The following is a 21,485-nucleotide window of genomic DNA, read 5'->3' on the forward strand; positions in this document are numbered from 1 at the left end:
GCATGCTGTTCCCATTGTATAGAAACAGACACTGAAGCCCAGAAGAACATGGAACTGGGTGTAGGTCCTCCAGGTTCTCTGTTGTGCCAGAAAGAGGTAAGATGATGAACCTCTCTGAGAGGAAGGCGGGCAGTCTCCACCCATATGTTATTACCCCATTTCCCCAAACTCATCTCTGGGTCTCACATCTTCCCCAACAGTCTGGGCCTTATCCCAAGTCTTCACAGAAGAAAAAGGCCATTTTCATTTGTGCAGCATTTTAGAGTTAGAGGTTTACACACAGCTCCTTACTTTTCAGCAGTGCTGTGAGATAAGCAAAATGTGTACTCTTATTCCAATTTTTACAGATGCGGAGTCTGAGAAACTGGGCTCAGGCTGGCGAAGGCAGCTTCAGGGCACAACATTTCAGTGTTGCATCCGGGATTCTGACTCAGGCTCTTTGTCAGCCCGGACTTCAGGATCAGAGAGAGGTTTAAAATGCAGATGATGTCTACCTCCCTGGATTCTTTTATGGTGAAGTGAAATTCACATGATACACAATTAATCATTTTAAATGGAACAATTCGTGGCCTTTAGTGCATTCACAATGTTGCGCAACCATCACTTCTATTTTCAAAGCTTTTCCCTTTACCCGCTCCCTGGGCTTTTGTGCAGAATAAAAGACACCATCTGTGGAAGGCCTCCAGCGCGGGGCCTTGCCCCTAGCAGGGGCTCAGTGAATGCAGCCTATATTTTCAGACTCTCTCTAGCTTTCTCTCAGAAACCTGGTCATATAGAAATAGGATTTTTTTTCCCTAAATTTAGCACCTTGAGAAAATCAGGTTGAGGATATAGGAGGTATTTGTGTCTCAATCATTTTTTTTCCTTTTTCTCAAAATGACATGTGAAAGTTACGCTCTCCCAAGAAACTGTCCCCGAAGAACCCTTTCTATTTTTTAAAACAAAGAGACACATGTACCTACTGATGCCCTAGTAGTTACACATCATTGCATGGCTTCTTGGTTACTGAAGGAGTTTGACTTCTCGGCTAGGCTGTGACATGCACAGCCTAGGAGGCACCTCAGTGCTCTGCATTGTCCTGGACACAAAACAGTTGCTTAATAAGTATGTGTTGGATTGGACTGAATGGTGGCCAGCCAGCTCCAAAATTCCAGCCACCACCTGGTGACCAGTGTTTTTTCTGCCTTTGAAATAGTGAGTTTGGTGATTTGAGGATATATGCTCGTGGTGGCAGGCAGTTTGGGCTCTGACTGGCCGTGGCTTGGGCAGCCCCGCCGGAGGCAGGCCACGAAAGGCGGCAGTTCTCACACCTGGGCTGCACAAGAGATGAAAGGCAAGTGCTTCACACAGGCAAACCCAGGAATAAAACAGCTTTGAACTTTATTTAAATATACCCCTTCCAGGAGCATAGGCCTGGAAGAAGCCCAGGCCCCGAGAAGTTGTGACTATCCCCTGGGCTTCCTATGGCACCAGGTGTCGAAGCATGTCCTGGTGGCTGGGAGTGGCTGGGGCGGAGGGCAGTGAGGAGAGTGGCTAGGGAGGACCCACCCCTGGGCCTAGAGGGCCACAGTGCGCAGGCTCACTGGAGGATCTTCCCTCCGGCCACCTCATCTGCACCTCCAGACCACTGTCCCGATGACGCCGACCACAAGGCCGACTCCCGCCGCCACTGGCACAGCCCAGTAGAGCACATTGGGGGCTTCTTCAGCCTGGTCTGGGAGCAGCTGGCTATTCCGCAGGGTGTAGAGGTAAGGGCTCTCCTGTGGAGGGGGTGGCAGCGGAAAGGACCTCGGTGAACCATCCATCACCAAGCCAAGACTTGCCTAGTCCCCATCCCTGAGATGCTGTGATAACCCTGCACGTTTTCACAGCACTTCCCTTTTGTAAAGCTCCCTCATTTACGCTGTGCCCAAACCCTCTTTAGCGGGATGGGCCTCTAAAGAGGTCAACACACAGTTAGAACCTTCTTTTGGTTTCTCACCAGCATTTTCTTTGCTGTCAAACCTGATTTTGAAAGATTGAGAACTGATAGGTGACCAGTGGCAGAGAGCCTGATAGGTGACCAGTGGCAGAGAGCCTTGGGGAGCCTGTAGAACTCCTGCCTCTACTTCTTCTTGGTCACAACTGTCCCCATTCTCCCATCCCAGCATACCCAGAAATCAGGGAAGGGCAGCACGGAAGGACAGTTGGTTTTGTAGTAGATGAAAGATTCCCAAATCAGAAGGGCCGGGAGGGGAGGCATGTGGGCAGACAGTGTGCATTCCTGCCTTCCTACACCCCTCTCCACTCTCCTTTCTCTCACTGAATGTGAATTGGGTGCCTGCTGTGTGGAGCCCCCATGCTGGGAGCTGTGATGAGGGTTAAGATGTGATATCTTTTCTTGCGGCCCAGGAGGAAGGTGAGATGTGCAGAAACAATCACATCATAAAGGAGACTGGGTCAGTGTCTTATGAGAGGTACAAATAGAAAAGGAGACCCATACGGTTGAGTGTCTGGAGACAGAAATGGTAGGTAAGAGGTGAAACTGTAGCTTAGTGAAGGCAACATCTGGGCCTGGAGGGAGGCAGATGTTCTCATAGGCAGATGGAGGATGAACCACCAGGAGCAGATGGCAGAAGGAAAGTCCTGGACATGGGCACTCCCATCCTTGGGGGATGGATCCACTGGCCAGGAGTGTAGCATGTGTATAATGGAGGGAGGTGACCCTCCCTCTGGACTCTGGTCAATGGGCAGTAGGGATCAGGCAAGGATTTCAAGCAGCCTTGATGGGGCAAGTTATTTCCAGGAAGGTCTATCTGTGTCTGGCAGCAAGTGTAGGGTGGATGAACAAGAGGGAGAGGAGAGTTGGGGAGACAAGTCACAGGCTTCGAAGGTGGGCCAGGCGAGGGCGGTGGGTGTGGTGAGGGAGGAAGACCATTGCGGGCTCCAGGAACAGACACTGAGTCTTTTTTATCTTTGCCTGCCGATCCCCAGATCCTAGTATACTGCCTGGCACGGGAGAGCTGCTTGCTGCACTTTTATTTTTGAATCAGTTAGTCTGGAGTGCAGTGGCATGATCTCAGCTCACTGCAAACTCGGCCTCCTGGGTTCAAGTGATTCTCCTGCCTCAGCTTCTCGAGTAACTGGGACTACAGGCGTCTGCCAGCATGCCCGGCTAACTTTTGTATTTTTAGTAGAGATGGGGTTTAACTATATTGGCGAGGCTGGTCTTGTACCCCAGACCTCAGGTGATCTGCCCACCTCGGTCTCCCAAAGTGGTGGGATCACAGGCATGAGCCACCATGCCTGGCCTTGATGCACTTTTAAGACTGAGGATGCGTCGGAGCTTTCAGAAGGAATGGGTGACCCCAGACACCCGCCAGTGCTCATCTGCCTCCCTGACTGTCCTCACTTCGGCTGGAGCTGTTGAATGTCCTCTCCCCTCACTCCATGGCTGCCCACACCCTGAGAAGTTTCCATGGCAGTGGGGACAGGTGGGATTTGAGAAGATGGCAGTGAGTGAAGCTGCATTTGAGGGAGCCTCCCAGGGGACTCCTTTGTGCTTCTAGGGGACAGGACAACCCCCACCCCAGGCACCTCTGTTCCACCTAGGGCAGGAGGGATGTTTACTCACAGGAGAGGGGCACTTGAGTTTGGCTCGGCTGTGGGTGAAGTTGTTGGAGGTAGTCTTGCGGCCCACTGGTTCCAGCTGGAGAGAGAGAAAGGACAGCTTGATTCTCTCCAAAGCTGGGAGACACTTTCCTCTCTGAGGGGGTGTCTCACACCAGAGCCCCTCCCTTGGGAAGGGGGTGGGGGCGGGTAGAAAACAGCAAAGTGGCTGGTTTTGGGCCTACAGCAGGGACCCACTAGCCTGGGGCTGAGCGGGAGCTGACGTATGAAGCACAGAGGGACCAGGCAGCCTCTGTCGGCAGGGCAGGACCCTGAGTCTGTGCCCCTGGATTTGCCAGGTACAGCGAGGCCCAGGAGAGGCCACTGGTCCTGAGTCCACAGGGAGTCTTTGGAAGGGTTGGGGCCATCTCTGGCTTCCTTTGTGAGTGGCTGTGATTGTAAGACATCGTGTTCTCAACTTTATAAAATGATGACAATCCTACTTACCAACTTCTCGAAGTGCGTGGGGCTAGTCAATTTCAGGAAACTTTGGAAACATATTGGTTACAATGACATCATTACTACACTTGACTTGTCAACCTTAGGAAACCGGAGTTTCTCACTTGAGCCACTTTGTATGTTTTCCACATAGATGAAAAGATTTATTTGAAATATTCCTGGGTGTAAATACTTTTGATCCCAGGACCCTCTGAGGATGAGCTAGGAGCTGCTGTATCCCCCTCCCCAGCATCTTTTAGCCAGTAGCCAGGCCCAACATGTGGCCAGCACTGAGAACTTAGCACTGTCACCTATTCAGAGTCTGTCTGGAACATCTAGCCTCCACTCTGTGTGTATTCTGCCTGCTCCTGACCACAGGGTATTGCCAACGAGGGAGGTGAAAGTTCACGATCTGAGCTCATGACCACACCTGGCCCATGATCTCACTTTCTGTTGTCTGAAAGTCTTTTACGCCGTTCCTTAGTGACACAATTGGAGGAGGGAGGGCAGTTCTGTTCCTGGGAGAGATGCCAGGGTGACTAGACTGAGCACAATGGGCTGGGATCCAGGCTCTGCTGGTAACGGGCTGTGCAGTGCTGGGAAGGCTACTTCTCTGAGGTTAGGGACAGGCATGACATCCTGTCCTGACACCTTGGTTTGTTGTGAGCATCAAATGAGAAAATGGCATGAAAGCACGTGTGATCGGGGTGGCTTACATACATAAGGTAGTATTATTTCCACTTTCTTAAGAGCTGAGGACACGCAAGCCTATCGTAAACTCAAGCCTATCGTAACAGTGACAGAATAAATGCTAAAGATCAGGGTGGCTGATTCCCAATGCTGTTCCAGGAACCCAGGAACTAATTCACACAGAAGATGATCATGATTACAAGGGTCTGATGAATGTGTCAGTTTCTCCCTTTCTACTGGTTCCTTCTCAATAGTACACAACCTGCTCTGACATCTCCCCTCCTTCCCCTGCTCTCTCTTTGATCCACATCCCCTCCAGTGACCTTGGCTGTTATTTCTCATAACTTCCTGAAAGAGCTTTCTATAGGTGCTGGCAGCACTTCCTAATCTCGCCTTCTCTCTGCTGCTCACTCCAGCCAGTCTGCAGTCTCCATCGCTGGATGGAAGCTCTGGCCCTGGCCACCAACGATCTCCATATAGGTAGAGCCAAAGGTGTTTTTGCTGTGTGTATGTGTTCATCTTGCTTGGCTTCTCAGGAGCATTCATCAAAGTTGACAGCGCTCTCTCTCTCTCTCTCTCTCTCTCTCTCTCAACACTGACTTCTCTTGGGTCTCTGGACACAGCATTGTTTCTCATTTCCTTTCTAACTCCACACTCTCCTCCTCCTCTCTCACTGGAGTTGAAAGCTGGAATGAATGCCCAGGGCTAGGTAGTTGGCCTTATACTCTTTTCTACCTATTCTTTCTCTAGGAGCTCTCAGTTGATCCTGTAGTGGTTGCTTTTTTTTTTTTTTTCTTTTTTTTTTTTTGTAGATGGAGTCTTACCCAGGCTGGAGTGCAATGGCACAATCTCAGCTTACTGCAACCTCCGCCTCTGGGTTCAAGCGATTCTCCGGCTTCAACCTCCCTAAATAGCTGGGATTACAGGTGCACGCGACCACGCCTGGCTAATTTTTGTACTTTCAGTAGAGACACGGTTTCACCATGTTGGCCCTCTATGCTAATAACCCCACTTTTTTTTTTCTATCTCCAGCCTTGACTTCCTCTGTGAGCTCTAGACTTCTGTATCCCGATACCTCTATGTGGATGTCCGGAAAGCAGTTCACACCATGTCCAAAACAGAAGTCTTGGTTTGTTTCCTCCCAAGCTGATTTTTCTCTACCTGCTCAACCATCCACCCAGTTTCTTAGACCCCAAACCAAAAAGTCATCCTTGTTCCTCTTCCCCATCATCCATCCGCCAGCCCACGACACATCCTAAACCTCACCGCTTCTCTCCTCCTCTGCCCTGACCCTAGTCTCAGCCCCCTTCCTCTCTCACCCATCACCAGCGGCCTCCTAGTGGTCTTTCCAGATCCACCCTTGCTTTCTTCCAGTCCAGGGGTACACAGATCCGGGGGTAAGCCAGAGCATATCCCCTTCCTGCTTAGAAGCATCCAGGGACCTGGCCCCTGCCCAACTCTTTGACCTTGTTCACTTCCCTCTGGTCACACTGGCCTTTAAGTTCCTCAGACACTTCAAGCTCATTCTTGACTCTAGGCCCACATGGGTCCTATTTCCTCTGCCTGGCAACCTCTTGACGTGCACTTCTCAATCCAACGTCACTTCTTCAGGGAGGCCTCCCTCTCCCCCACCATTACTCTGTGTCACATCGCCCTGCTTGAGTTTTTCTTAAGCCACAGATGTGGTCAGAAATGACCTTGTTGATTATCTGTCTTTTCCCTACTATCCTGTATGTCCCATGACAGCAGGAGTCATCTTTTTTCACTGCTGAGTCCTCAGTACCTGGAGCAGTACCTAGCACACAGCAGTGCTCAGTAAATTCTTGTTGGATGGATGGATAGATGAATTAATTGAAGTCACAGAGATCTGAGTGGAGAAGCTTGGCAGGGGAAGGCTTGGAGCTGGTCACAGGGAATGAAATTGTTTTTCTTAGAACCAACCTTTCCTTAGCCAGGCACTGTGGCTACCAACCACGTAGCAAATGACAGGACTGGGCAGGGTGTAATGGACCTAGGTGGGCCACTGGCCTGTCCTGGAGATTCAGAGGTGGCTTCCTGCAGGAGGTGGCACCTGAGTTGAGTGGTGGAGTGGGGAAGGGCAATCCAGGAGAAGGAGGAGAGCAAGAGTGAGCAGAGGTGTGGACCACCAAGGGTGGTGCAGGACGCTGCTGGAGTCACTAGACTGCAACATGTGAGGCAGATGCTGGTGGAAATGGTAGCCAGAGAGGTTAATCAGGTGAATCAGGCCAAGTCCCAGAGGCCTAGTGTGCTGTGGAATGGGGCCTGGACTGCCTCCTTCAGAGGTGGGAGGCTTTGGAAGTTTGAAAGCACGGAAGTGACTGGGTCAGGTTTTTTTTTTTTATACAGATTACTTGATTTCTCTGTAGGGACCAGATCTAAGGCAGTGGTTCATAAACCCTGCACATTAAAATAATCTCAGGAGCTTTCACAAAGTACTGAATCCAGCTCGCACTCCAGACCAATTAAGTCAGAATCTCTGGGGATAAGCCCGGTCAGGCACTGATATTGTTTTTCAAGTAAACTTTTTTTTTTTTTTTTTTAATTTGAGGAAGACTTTTACTCTTGTCACTCAGGATGGAGTGCAATGATGTGATCTTGGCTCACTGCAACCCCCGCCTCCTAGGTTCAAGTGATTTTCCTGTCTCAGCCTCCCAAGTAGCTGGAATTATAGGCATGTGCCACCACGCTTGGCTAATTTTGTATTTTTAGTAGAGATGGGGTTTCACTGTGTTGGCTAGGTTGGTCTCAAACTCCTGACCTCAGGTGATCAGCCCGCCTCGGCCTCCCAAAGTGCTGGGATTACAGGTGTGAGCTACTGCACCTGGCCTCAAATAAACTTTTAATTGAAGCTAACATACACATAGAAACTAGTACAAATCGTAAGTGAGCAACAGGTGTAAGTTTTGATAAAATGAACATACCAGCATCCACTCAGGCAATAGACTATTAGAGTCCTCAGAAGCTCCTTTCCACTTTCTTTCAGGACCATTCATCCCCCAGTGAGTCTCTACACCATCATGCTGACTTCTAACCCCATATGCCAAGCTTCTTGCTTTCGAACTTTAGAGATATTATTGTATGTTGTTTAAGTTTGCTCAACTGTCACTTCTTCAGTGAGGCCTCCCTCTTCCCAGCCATCACTCTGTGTCACATCGCCCTGCTTGATTTTTTTTTTTTTAAAGTCACAGATGCGGTCAGACCTGTATGGTATTCCTCAGTATGAATGTGCCACAGTTTATTCATCCATCCTACTGTCAGTGGACATTTGGGCAGTTTCTAGTTTGGAGCTGTTTATAAATAGTGCTGCTGTGAATATTCTTGTGTGTATCTTTTGGTGGACACATATATACCTTTCTTTTGGAGATATACCTAGGATTAAAACCGTTGGATCACAGGAAATACATGTGTTCAGCGTTATTAAATAGACCAAAGAGTTTTCCAAAGTGTGGCTATAGGCACTGATTGTTTTTAAAAGTCCCTGGATGACTGGGCGCAGTGACTCACACCTGTAATCCCAGCACTTTGGAAGGCCGAGGCGGGTGGATCTCCTGAAGGCAGGAGTTCAAGACCAGCCTGGCCTGGCCAACATGGCAAAACCTTATCTCTATTAAAAATACAAAAATTAGCTGGGCATAGTGGCATGCACCTGTAATCCCAGCTACTTGGGAGACTGAGGCAGGAGAATCGCTTGAATCCAGGAGACAGAGGTTGCAGTGAGCTGAGATCGCGCCATTGCTCTCCAACCTGGGCAACAGAGTGAGACTCTGTCATTCATTCATTCATTCATTCATACATACATACATACATGTCCCTGACTGATTCTAATATGCAGCTGGAGCTGAGAGTTGCTATTCTAAGGGCTGTAACTCTGAAGACAGGGATGTCAGTCAGGAGGCTGGAGCTGTCACCCAGCACCTGGGGAGATTCAAACACTGGCTGAGAGCAGGATTTCCGCAGAAGAGGGAGCAGGCAGCAGTAGAGGACTAGGCCTCGGGAAAGAGAAACTCTTGATAAGACAAAAGAAGGCAGAGGAAGAGGAAAACAGCCCCTGGTGCTGCTGGTGCTTCTGGCTTTGCCTTTGCAAAGGTCTGGAGAAGGACGTGAAAGGAGAGGCGGGAGGTGAAATAGTTTAAAGTGCTTTTTGTTTCCCAGTAGGGAATCCTGGGAACATCAGCCAAAGCCTGCAGACACTATGTCATAGGACTCTAATTGTGAGACATGAATTCACCGGGTATATATGTGCTTAGCAGGTTGGGAGCAGCGGGGAGGGTGGTGGTGTGGCCAGGTCGCCAGGAAAGGACTAGGAAAACCTGGACTCTCATTCCCCCTTGTGCCATGAACAGTCTGTGTTACGTTGGGCAAACTGCTTCGTGTCTCTATACTTTAGTTACAGAATGTTCTGGCTAGATGACCTCTCAGTCTGTTACAGCTCTAATGGTCTGTTATTTATTTTCTGTTACTCTAGGGGTGAAATTCCAGCCAGAAGCCGATCTGAAAAGTTGGCATGATGCTATAGCTTTATGTCTGAGATTGGCTTTGGATGAAAACATTAGACTGTATAATTATTTCCCCAAATTATAGAGCCTAGGATAAGAAACCCCTGGATGGCTTTAGTTTTGTTTTTGTTATTTTGAAGTTTGGGCTACGGCTGAGATAATAATGTCTGGGGAACCATGGACAGTCTTGTTTCCACAATAGCTCCAGTGCAGTGTTTACGTTTTGTGTTCATATCTAAACTCCTCCCACTTATCTTTATGAAATAAAGGCCTCTTACCTGGGTGAATGGGAAGAGCTACTGAACCGCTTTGGAAGAGAAGGCCAGAGTTACATATATATATTTTTTTCTTTTCTATTTGTTTTCTGAGATAGGGTCTCACTCTGTCCCCCAGGCTGGAGTGCAGTGGTGCCATCTCGGCTCACTGCAGCCTTGACCTCCCATGCTCAAGTGATCTTCTCACCTCAGCCTTCTGAGCAGCTAGGACTACAGGCATGTGCCACCATACCTGGCTAATATTTTGATTTTTTTTTTTTTTGGTAGAGATAGGATCTCCCCTGTGTTGCCCAGGTTGGTGTCTAATTCCTGGGCTCAAGTGATCCACCTGCCTCAGCCTCCCAAACTGCTGGGATTACAGGCATGAGCCACTGTGCCTGGCCAGATCTACTTTGTTAATTCACATGAAGAGAAACCAATGGACTCTTTTTCATGTTCCAGCCATCACTATGGCTGTCCAGCCCCAGGAGATTCCTGAAGGGTCCCAGCTTTAAGCAGACTTGGAGTTCCACCTGGGTAGGAAGGCCATACCTTGATGAAAAAACTGGGAAGGAAGGGCCAAGGGCTTAGCTCTCTTTGGCTCTTCTTGGAATCTGTGGATTCCCTTGAGGTCTCAGGGGAAAAGGAACAGGGAATAGGTACCCTTTCTTTGGGAGGATTTTTACAAAGGAATAAAGTCACATGATTCAGCCACTGAAGGACAACTAGCCTTCAAAACAAAGTCCACAAAAGAAACAGGAATTATACCATATCAACTGATTTAAAAATTGTGGGGCAAACTCACAGCTATTTTGGTTGCAATCCAGAGTCTTGGGCTGGAAGAGTACAACAGAGGTTTTTGGAGTGGGCAGATATGTGATGTCCACGGAAGGAAAACCCCAGGACAATGGAAGTCAACATAAGCTGAGTGTGTCATTAACTAGGCCAAAGATAAAGCCAGTTTACATGCTGTTCTTAAAAGAGGTTGCTAGAGAGGAAGAGATGGCGTAGCTAAGGAGAAAGTCAATATTGTGAGTCAGCCGAGTGAGATGCTGGACACACTGGATGAGCTGACAGGGGTGGGAATGTTTGCACAGCAGTGGTTGGCAGAGACACTCTGGGCCTGAAACTGTGATAAAAGGAGCTGGAATGTAGCTTGTTTAGTTGTCATAGGACAAAGGAAGGAACATACAGGTTGGGGTGGGGATTGTGTTACCCACTGAGCCTGGATTAAAAGAAACCATTGGGTTGGGAAGGCATTTCATTTGCTCTGTGCGAGAGGATTCAGTTGTTGGGGGTGACAGGCCAAGTGCTGTGCAGACACCATTCAGTTGTTGGTGGCCAGCCACAGAGGGAAGAGTGGAAGCACCAGCCAGGTGTCCCTGAGAGACCCCTGGTCTGTATGTTCATTTCATAAGGTACCTTCTCCCCAACAGAAAGGACTGGAATAGGTATCAGCCTGGGAAAACAGGCTGTGTGGATCTCCACTTTGCGATGTTTAAAGAAATGAGTTGGGTATGAGTTGAGCCCAGAGTCCTTGGAAGGCTGATGGTGCTGACATTTGCCGAGTGCCAGCTATTGTGCTGGGTGCCATGTACACATGATCTCAGTGCGTTTTCTGAGACCTGTCTTGTTTTCAGTTTTATAGATGTTGATACAGGTGGCCAGAGAGATCGTTTGCCCAAAGTCACACAGTCAGAGGTGGAAGTTGGTATTTTCATCCAGCCAACCTATTTGATTACAAAGGGATCCCCTCACAGTATCTGGGCATTGCTGAAGGTGCAAAGAATAAAGGTAGGTGTGTGTGTGTGTGTGTGTGTGTGTGTGTGTGTGTAACTTTCAAAGGGTGTTGGATAAATATAGGGTATTTTCCCTTTGGAATTAATCTATCAGGACCAAAAAGGTGTGCTGCCATTTTGGGCTTTGGGGAGAAAGGAGCCATGTCTCCAGTAGGTTTGCCATTGTGAGACAGAGAGTCAATATCCTTGGATTTCCCCTTGACAAGGCCCACCAGGCCCTCGGCTGCTCACCATGTTGTTCCAGAGTGCAATGGCCATCTCGGCATGCCCACGGTCTGAGAAGTGAAAACAGTCCTCGGAGAAGAAGGTGAGGTCAGTGTCCCCTCTCTGCAACCAAAAGGCAAGGAGGTTACCGTCCTGGGAAAGGGCTCTGCTACCTGAGCCCCAATCCCGCTCCCAGCAGGTGCCCTGGGCATGTCTCCTTTCATCCTTCCAACTCTCCTGCCAACTGGCTCAGATACTGCTGGAAAAACTCCCAGAATTTGGAATTTTTTTTTGAGACGGAGTTTCGCACTGTCAGCTGGGCTGGAGTGCAGTGGCACGATCTCAGCTCACTGCAACCTCCGTCTCTGCCTCCTGAGTAGCTAGGATTATTGGCGCCCACCACCACGCCCAGCTAACTTTTTGTATTTTTAGTAGAGGCAGAGTTTCACCATTTTGGCCAGACTGGTCTCAAACTCCTAACGTCGTGATTCACCTGCCTTGGCCTCCCAAAGTGCTGAGATTACAGGCATGAGCCACTACACCCGGCCAGAATTTTCTTTTTAAACAGACATGAATTGGACCCACCCATAGTCTCTCCCTTTTCTTGCAGCACCCCTATCCTAATAGTTGAAAAGAGTAATATTTTTAGGAAGCTTTCCATTCTATCCCAATCCAGAAAATATCAGGGCCAGGCCTGGGGAGCTTAGTCACTATTGATTTCCTTTCCAACTACATCTGAGTTCCAATCACAGCCCAGCCCCCACAAAAAGGAGGTAATGTGGAAAAAGCCACCCTCAGGAGCCCTCTTGGAGAGAGATGGTGAAAAAAAATGCCCACTTAAAGAAGTACATCCATTGTCTGTGATAAGGCCTCCATACACGAGCCTCCCTGAAATGCCCGCGGCTCACCTCGTTCAGTGGTATGAGTGTGTTTTGGAAGAAAGGCTGGACCACAACTGTGAAGTCCTCACGCTGTGTGTATTGGTGCCAGTAGGAGAAACTGGAGATGCCATTCTGGGGATGGAGAGAGAAGCTACTCAACCCTCTTGGCAAGGCTGCACAGACAGGGTTCAGTCCTGCTGTCTTGGATTGGTTGTGACAGGAGTCAACTCACCCTAAACGACAGTGACTTTAAGGCCCTACTCTAGTGGGATGCATGCATGCTTTTATTCTCCACCCATTCATGGGCACCTGCATTTCAAGGCCCTATCCTGGTTCTCAGGCTCAGAGATGAGTTGAACCCAGCAGCTCCTGGTGGTAGAAGCTCCCTATCCGCACAGCTCCACCCAGTCCCATTCCAAAGCCTCTGCCTGCAAGGCTGGGTCTGAGCCACTGACCAGATTGCCTGGGCCAAAGGCCTCCTCTGCTCACTACATGAAGAGGTCAATTAGAAAATGGGGCTGCAGGTCAGATGGGGAGCATCTCAACACCAGCTCCCAAAATGCTCGCGAACTTTGGGGGAGGAGAGTTCATGGTGGCTGGATTTAAGTACCCAAGCATGGAACATAAAAGGAACAGACTAGATGTACTTATCTTCAAGGAGTTTCTCATCCATCTGGGAACATAAGACAAGATGTGAAAACATGAGGACCATTTGGGGCTTTCAGGGCCCATCAAGTACAGACTGAATGTGATATGGGGAGATGTCTGCGGGTGAAGTTCAGGCAGGGGAAGCTCCTCAGAGGAGGGAAGCAGACTTGCCTTGTGAATGAAGGCAGGTCAGTTTGCAGAATGGAAATGCTACCTGAGCCTGAGAGGGAATAATAGAGGCAGAGACATAAGCAGGAGTGGAGGTGGGGAGATGGAAGGGGGTAGAGAGAGGGCGAGGAGAATTTGAGGTAGAGGTAAGTAGGGCAGGGTTAAGCCTTTTTCTCTTTTCGAGATAGGGTCTCACTCTGTTGCCTAGGCAGCAGTACAATGGCATGATCATAGCTAATGGCAGCTTCCAACTCCTGGGCTCAAGCTGTCCTCCTACCTCAGCCTCCTGAGTAGCTGGGACACCCAGCATGAGCCATTGTGCTGGGCCTAAACCTTTTGTTTTGAATGAAGGGAGGGGAGGAAGTGAGTAGTAATTATTACACATGGTTCTGCATGGGGAAAATGGGCCCCACCACAAGGAGTCTACTCTGGGAGTCTCTTGCTGCCTGCCTGCTAGGAGGAGAGGATTCTCTCAGCTTCCACTTTAGGGTCTCTCATTCCTTTCCCTGGCCTTGGTGTTCAGTTTGCAGGGATAAGTATTTCAGGGGCTGTGATCTGCTTTTAGGGAGTGGCTTGCTCTTGGCCAAATCCTGCTGAGCATTCGATTTCCGAGTCCTTGCTCAGGGAGTACAGGGCCCCCCGCTGGGTCAGTAAGAGAAGGGCTGCAGGGCTTACTTGGAGGTTCCAGTTCACTTTCTTCAGTTCTTGCTTCTCCAGGGAGCTTTGAGAGTGTCTGAGGCAAGTGCAGTTGTTCCTGTGAGACAGCGAGTCTTGTATTGAGGCTCCCTGGGGCACCGTGGCTCTGCCCTCCTGGGAGGCTGGCTCTGACACACAGCGCAGGCTGCCACCCCAGGGGCCTGCAGCCTGTGCTGCCTTACCTGGGGCAGGGGGTGACACACAAGTATTCCCACAGTACACCTTTGACAGACTCAGACCCAGGTTCAGAACGCTAACTCAGGAGCCCTGAGGTCCAGAGGATGCTTGTTCATAGAGAAAGTGGGAGAGCTGGCCCCTGGCGCCTGGACCTTCTTGTGGACAGACGCCTATTCCCCTTCCTCCTTAACTGCTCTAGGAAACCAGCCTGGGATTTCTCCAGAGCAGGACTGGGTGGGCAGGAGACTGGAGTTCAGGAAACCAGCCACAATGGCTCTCTCTGTGCCTGGGTTTGGAATCACTCCTCATGTTCCTGGGGCCTCTCAGCTCTTCCTGCAACTGCTTAGGACTCTCCCTCAGGGCTCCAGTGTGGGAAGTCTGCGGAAAGCTGGGGAGGGCCACCGGCTAGAAGCAGTCCTGACAACATGGAACATGATACAGACAGACTCTGGAGGAGCTGTTCCCTGCAAGAATGGGAACCAGCTGGTCACCTTTGCAGCAAATCCATTTGAGCCCAGGTATAGGATTCCTCAGCTCCCTGGAGAACCTCCTCTCTCATAGCAATACTCACTCAAACTTTGGGAGGCCCTCTGCCCTCAGAACATGGCAACTTCCAGCCCCCGACAGGAGCTCCTGTCCTGCCCATCAGCACCTTGCCTCCAAGCCCAACTGTCAAGGACAGGTCCCATTAAGGATGGAATAAGAGCTATTTCCTAAGACCCTGCTCTCGGTAGGCCGGGTATCTTAATTGTTTCCTCTTGCCCTCACATCTACCTTGCAGGGAAGGTGCCATCTCCCCCACTTTACAGATGAGGAGCACAGAGGCTCGTAGAGGTTATGTGGTTTGTTCAAGGTTCCAAGGCTCCTAAATGGCAGAGCAGTTGAGGCCGGAGGTAGCAGCCTTGAAAGCTCATGGCCCCATGCTGCTGCTCAACAGGGAGCAACATGCCGAGGTTTGACCTGGCAATCACTGACAATGTCAGGGAGCCTTAAGGATCATTTGGTCTGTCTCCTTCTACAGAAAAGCAAACGGGGGTCCAGAGAAATGAAGCGTCTTGCATACAGTAGGCATTCACAAATGTAGAGGTACTTCCTGATGTTGTCCAAGCCCCTGAGCCATGTCTGCCCTCTGGCAGGCCTGCCTGGCTCTGCCTCAACTGGTCTCCTTCTCTGGCGCCTGCAAGCCCTCCTCACCCCAGGTGCTCTTGCCTTGGGATGGTGACCTGTCCACTTACTGAGCTGGCAGCATGGCACATTTCCCGCCTTGGCCCTGGTACAGGCTGGCCAGCTCCATGACCTCCACCACGTTGACGAAAGCCCTTGGCAGCTGCAGGGAGCGGAAGGTGGCTTTGTTAAGGCACTGGCTACTGCTGGGAGGAACCTGGGGGTCGTCTGCAGTCCAGTTCCCACCCCCCAATTTTACCAATGAAGAAACAGGCCCAGAGGGTGGATGTGACTTGTACTATCTCACTGAATCTTCTTGAGTGGCCCCGCTTTATAGATCGAGAAGCTGAGACACAGAGCGGTCACTTGCCTGAAGCCACGGTGCTGGGTGCAAACCTGGGCCGACTGGTGCCGAGGCAAGCTCATTGCTGCCACACAAGCCTGTCTCTGGCCAAGTGAGATTTCCCCTGCAGAGGAGCTTGACAGCCACCTCCCTCCCTACCATCCAGGTGCCCACTCATGGCGGGTCTCTGCTCAGTGAGCATCTCAGTGAACACAACCTGCCTAGATGCAGCCCAGGGAGGTGGCTGGTGGGACCCAGGAACACGCAACCCCTCTCCTACCTCCTGAGAGAGGATGTCCAGGGCCTGTCGGATGTGCTGAACATACTCCGTGGCCAAGTGGGCCTCCTGTAAGGAAAAAAGGGAACTCTCTTTAGCCCTTGGTGCCTGCTTTGAGAGAATGGCAAGAGCATAGGAGGGCTCTGGGGCCTGGGCTAATGACTGAGTGGGTACAGAGGGGCTTTGGTGGTCCTGGTCAGCCTGGGAAGCCCAGTCCTTGTTGCTACTGAGTCTCTGTAAGAAATCATCCCTTGTCCCCTACTAGATGCCGTGAACAATCCCAACCCCCCACCCTGTTCCACATAATCTCAGACCCAACAGTGGGCTCTGCCAGTGCTGAGTCCTGCCAGTTTTCGGCCTTGGCTCTTGGCAGTCCCATGTGTCATCTGACCTCAGCCTTCTCCAGCCACTTGCCGTGCCCTAGGTAGCCACACTTTCTTTTTCCTTTGGGCTTTTTGGTCCATGCTGGTCCCACTGCCTGGAATGTTTTGCTCTCCTGTGTTCCCCTAACTTCTATCCCCTGTGACTCAGTGTAAGGTTCTCTTCCTGTGAACCATCTCCCCAATAGGAGGCTGATTTAGAGGTGTGTCCATAGCATCCTGGGTGATGCATACGAGGTACATAGTAGGTGCTCAGTAAGTCCTTGCAGGCTGAATCTTAGGGCTTTGCTTTATAGCAGAGGGAGACGGTCCTATATTTTTAGATGTGGCTCTGGGCTCCTTAGAAGGTGTCCCAGGCTGATACCAGCGGGGGTGTGGGTGGTGACTTGAAGCTCTTATACTCATGGAAGAACGCATGTCTGCAGGAAGTGGGAGCTGAGGCACCCATGAAGCAGCACCACTCAGGCAGGAGGGGATAGCTCAGGCAGCCCATTATTTTTCCTGGAGACAAAGAGCTGAGGCCGGGTGAGATACCGTGCACTCAATTCCAGCACACTGATGGGCACAGAACAAGTGCTGCTTGCTGAGTTTCTGCCCACAGCTACCAGAAGGGGTACTGGGAGTTGGGAAGGAGGGGAAAGGAACAAGAAGATAGACAGTCCACGCCGAAGAGTTAAAATAAAGGAGAGGGGACCTCATGTCTCCCAGAGTTTCTGCCCTTCCCCCTTTCCTTCTTTTTAAAACAATCTGAGTAGTCTGAGTTAATCCTGGTGGTGGCATCCTAACCCTTTCAACTGAACTATGCCCTCAGGAGTATAAACCTGACTGTTCCCATGAAGAACACACATTCTGGGGCTAGTAGAGGGCATTTCCCTACGCCAGTGTCCACGGGCAGCTCTGGGGTCCAGGTCTCCCCCGGGGCCAGGATGCAGCAGTACTTAAATCCCCATGAGGTAGGGTTGCTTCTGCCTCTCAGGGAGAGAACTAAGGGGAAGAGGTTTGGAAAACCAGCTCCTGTGTGCGGGAGGACACTTCTCATCAAGCCTCTGGTAGTCGGCCTCTGTGAGCCACAAGGAGTGATAAATGCCTTTTCCCCCCACCACCACCTGTGACTGTCAAACATTCGACCACAACCTCTGAGGCTGGGCAGCTGCCTTTTCCTGGCCAAATAAAATACAGAATGTCCCCAACTTAGAACAAGATGTATTCCAAAATAAAAACTTTTGGAAGTTACAACTTCCAGAAGTTTGTGAGTCTGGACATATTTCCCCATGGAAACATCAGGAACAGGTTTGGGCTCCCAGGGCCACTGCTGAGGTTTGGTTAACTCATGATAGGCCATCCAACCCCATCTAGAACATTGTTTTGCCTTTCCTCAAAATGAAACAGGGCAGGGATGGGGTGAGGATGGCTAGTCCCCTGTCTGGTACCAGAGGTCATATGTGTGTGGATAACAGAGGCCCCGCCTCAGCAGTGCCTGCAGTAGATCCACCTAGATCTTACTTCCGGAATCAGGGAATCAATGCACCTGCTCTTCCAGGGCCCACTCAGGCAGTAGAAAAGGCTGGGCCTCACCCGGCATGCGTAAACCAGGGAGGGCCTGGGGCAGCAGGCAAATGTGGCTCCCATGAGCAAGGAGCTTGGGGCAGGGCCAGGGGTGGATGGGCAAGGATGTTGCCAGAAGCCAGCAACTTCCTTCTCGGGTCCTCACAGGGTTGGTCGGGGGCCTACCGGATTCTCACAGTAATGACACAAGTCGTTGGCCCCAATGAAGAGTGTGACCAGCTTCCAGTCTTTCTCCAGGTTGATGTCCTGAGGGGACAGAAGATCTTGAGTTTAGACCTTGGTGGGAGGCACATGCAAATGTTGCTACTGGGCCAGCCCACCCGGCCTCCAACTGCCTTTTGTCTTCTTTGTATTGTAACAGAGCAAAGCAGCAAAGTGGGCCAGGTGCGGTGGCTCACGCCTGTAATCCCAGCACTTTGGGAGGCTGAGGCAGGTGGATCACCAGAGGACAGGAGTTCAAGACCAGCCTGGCCAACATGGTGAAACCCCGTCTCCACTAAAACTACAAAAATTAGCTGGGCCTTGTGGCAGGTGCCTGTAGTCCCAGCTACTTGGGAGGCTGAGGCAAGAGAATTGCTTGAACCCGGGAGGCAGATGCTGCAGTGAGCTGAGATCGTGTCACTGCACTCAGCCTGGGTGACAGAGCAAGACCGTCTTAAAAAAAAAAACAACAACAAAGTGTGGCTCCCTAGCCTTCAGTTGGTGCTGGGATAAGGTGCTCCACAGTGAGGATTTTTTTTGGGGGTGGGGTGGGGTGGGGGAGTCTGCTTACACAAGGGAGAAGGGCTATTTTCCCCTTGAAATCTTGTGTCCCTGGAGAAGTAGAATGTGGATGTGGCCCATTCAATGCCGAGGAGATTACCACCCCCCCCCCCACCCCACCCCCACCGCCAAATGAAGGCCTTCCAGGGAGCTGCGGGCAAAGGATGCAGCTAGAAGCAAAGGCCCTGAGCTGCCCCTGGGATGAGTTCTTAGGGTCCAGGAAAGGAGACTGGAGGAAGAGCCCAGCGTGGACTGAGAAGTGGGGCTGGGGTTGGGAGGCCCTCTAAGCAGTTGGCTTTCCACTTGGCCACCTCCATAATAGGAATCCCACTGGGAGCTGAATTCCTAGGTATAAACACTGAACAGTTATAAAAAAAAAAAAAAAGTGCTAGTGAGAAGTTTCAGAGGGGCAGGGTGAGGGGAAGGAGGGAGAACGGGATTGAAATGAGAAGCCTATTTTTAGAACCTTGCATTTACATAATAGGACTCTGGGAAGCCACCTCTTGGTTAAAGTAGGAAGCTGTCAGAGGCCAAGGCCACCACCTCAGCCACCTCCCTGTTCCACCTCGCCCTCCTGCAGCTGGCCCTGGGGTGGGGGGTGCCAGAGCCTACATCCAGGGGTGTGGCCAAAGCAGGCGCCTCCTTGGTAAGGCCTGCTTCTCCGGGGATCTTTTGGCCCTCTACAGAGGCCAGCCCAGAGCAGGAAGTGCTGTGGTGAGAGGGACCCTTATGGGGCTGTCCCCTCCCCAGTCAGCAGGAGATGGGCACCTTTCAGGGGTGGCCTGGGGCCTATACTCACGGGGCTGTTTTTCATTCGCTCTACCAGGTCCCAGGCCTGGGCTGGCATGTCCCTAGGTAGGAGGAAGAGAGAGCGGCATTAGTGCTGGTTCAGGAGCGAGGATTTAAGATGTGGGATTTTGGCCTAGGAAGAGAGGTGTTTCAGGAATGGTGATGTTACCAGTACACAATTCATTCCATTCTCAAGAAATCTCAGCTGCGTAACAATCACAGAGATGCCATGGACCCTGGAGCCACACTGATCTAGCCCCTGCCACCCAATAGTGTCATCGGCCACTCGGGTTGGGATCCTGTCAATCTTTCCCTCAGAGACTTTTCCTCAAACTCCTTCTTTGAAAGCCAAGCCTGTTCATTTCTTCTTCAGTTGCCTGTTTTAAAAATAACCTTTTGTATATTTGAGAAAAGTCACAGCGCTCAATTATCCCTCAGTTTTCTCCTTTCCAGGCTTAATGACTCCTTTAACCTTTACTTCTAAGCCCTGCTCTCTGCTCCTTTAATCCTTTTGTTTTTCTTCTCCATGGTTACTTAGATTTCTGCACCATTCCCCATCTCCTTGCTTTTTTTTTTTTTTTTCCCCTCTCCAATAAAACAGGATGGACAGGATTAGTTCTCCCTCCATCCCCTGATGTCTGCCATAAATAAAACAATGCCATTTGGTGTTCTGGATGAGTGATATGAGTGCCAATGGAACACTACTCAGCCATAAAAAGGGATGAACTATTGGTATACCAGTAACATGGATGCATCGCAAAATCATTTTGCTAAATAAGTCAGATAAAAAGTATATCCTCTTTGATCCCATTTATATAAAATTTTTTAAAATGCAAACTAATCTATAGTGATGGAAAGAAGGTTAGTGGTTGCCTGGGGTGTGGGGGTAGGGACAGGAAGGAGCAGGAGGGAGAGATTACCAAGGGGCCTGAGAAAACTCCCGTAGGTGATGGACACGTTTTTCATCTTGATCGTGGTGATGACTTCACAGGTACAATGTTAAATTGTATCCTTTTGAGACAGGGTCTTGCTCTGTTGCCCAGGCTGGAGTGTAGTGGTGTGATCATGGCTCACTGAAGCCTCAACCCCCTGGAGCTCAAGTGATCCTCCCATCTCAGCCTCCTGAGTAGCTGGGGCTACAGGCCCACACCACCACGCCTGGCTAATTTTTTGTATTTTTGGTAGAGACGGGGTTTCAGGATGCTGCTCAGACTGGTCTCCAACTCCTAGGCAATCCGCCTACCTCGGCCTCCCAAAGTGCTGGGATTAGAGGCGTGAGCCACTGCACCCAGCCAAATTGTATCCTTTTAACATGTGATGTTTATTGCATGTCATTTATACCTCAATAAAGCTGTGCTTAAAGAAAGGTCTATGAGAAGTTAGGTCAGCAAAGGGGATACAGCCAATGAAAGCTTCCACGGAAGAAGCCATAAAAGCAGTAACTGGTGTGAGTTGGCCACTGAAAATCTTTGGGTGTCCCCAGTAAGCTAGGTACGTGGCACCATCCCTACCTTGTTTCTCATTAAGGAGAATTTACAGATCTAGGATTGTATCCCATACATTATTGCTATTGATGAGTACATCAGAAAGCTAGCTATAAAGACAGACTTTCCTGGTCAAAGGTGACCACAGAAGTGTCATTAACCTTTTAATAGGTTCAAGATGTGACTAAGACAATCCATAGGCAATAAGCCCTCCTGGGTAGGAGGGGAAGTTACAAACACTGCTTCTTCCCCTCTTCCTAGCCATCTTCTTCCCATCCTTCAGGCCCAGACCAAGTCCTGCTTCCCCTTGAGCCTCCTCTCTGGGCTCACTGATCCACACATCCTTCATTTCCTTTTTCACCCCAGCGACCAGTGGTTCTACTTTCAGCTCTGCTACTGACTTGCTGTGTGAGCTTGTACAAGTGGCAGAATCTTGCTAGAATTGACTTTTTCCATCTTTTAAAGGAAGAAGTTGGACTGGATGATTTGAGGGGTCCCTTCTGGGTCTGCATCTGTCTTTAGACAGTGCATTTCACACTGTGTGCTCTCCTGTTCTCTTAATTGCACTCCATGACGAAGCACTATATTGCTGCCATACCC

The 21,485-nt window shown here is 50.3% G+C and overlaps 1 protein-coding gene across 2 annotated transcripts in view; it reads right to left on the minus strand.

Annotated features, from left to right (window-relative positions):
* Positions 1-1,363: 1,363 nt before the first annotated feature.
* The window catches only part of PLB1 (phospholipase B1), a 150,034-nt gene continuing 129,912 nt past the window's right edge, over positions 1,364-21,485 (minus strand). For both annotated transcript variants that reach the window (XM_077959806.1, XM_077959805.1), the window contains exons 50-58: positions 19,412-19,463; positions 18,016-18,096; positions 15,908-15,973; positions 15,356-15,447; positions 13,923-14,001; positions 12,459-12,563; positions 11,578-11,673; positions 3,614-3,688; positions 1,364-1,760 (exon numbers count right to left, since the gene is read on the minus strand). In XM_077959806.1, the coding sequence (XP_077815932.1) occupies positions 1,608-1,760; positions 3,614-3,688; positions 11,578-11,673; positions 12,459-12,563; positions 13,923-14,001; positions 15,356-15,447; positions 15,908-15,973; positions 18,016-18,096; positions 19,412-19,463 (799 nt within the window). In that variant the 3' untranslated portion in view covers positions 1,364-1,607. The remainder of the gene's footprint in view (positions 1,761-3,613; positions 3,689-11,577; positions 11,674-12,458; positions 12,564-13,922; positions 14,002-15,355; positions 15,448-15,907; positions 15,974-18,015; positions 18,097-19,411; positions 19,464-21,485) is intronic.

The sequence above is a fragment of the Macaca mulatta genome, chromosome 13 (genome assembly GCF_049350105.2).
Source record: "Macaca mulatta isolate MMU2019108-1 chromosome 13, T2T-MMU8v2.0, whole genome shotgun sequence".
NCBI classification, from domain to species: domain Eukaryota; kingdom Metazoa; phylum Chordata; class Mammalia; order Primates; family Cercopithecidae; genus Macaca; species Macaca mulatta.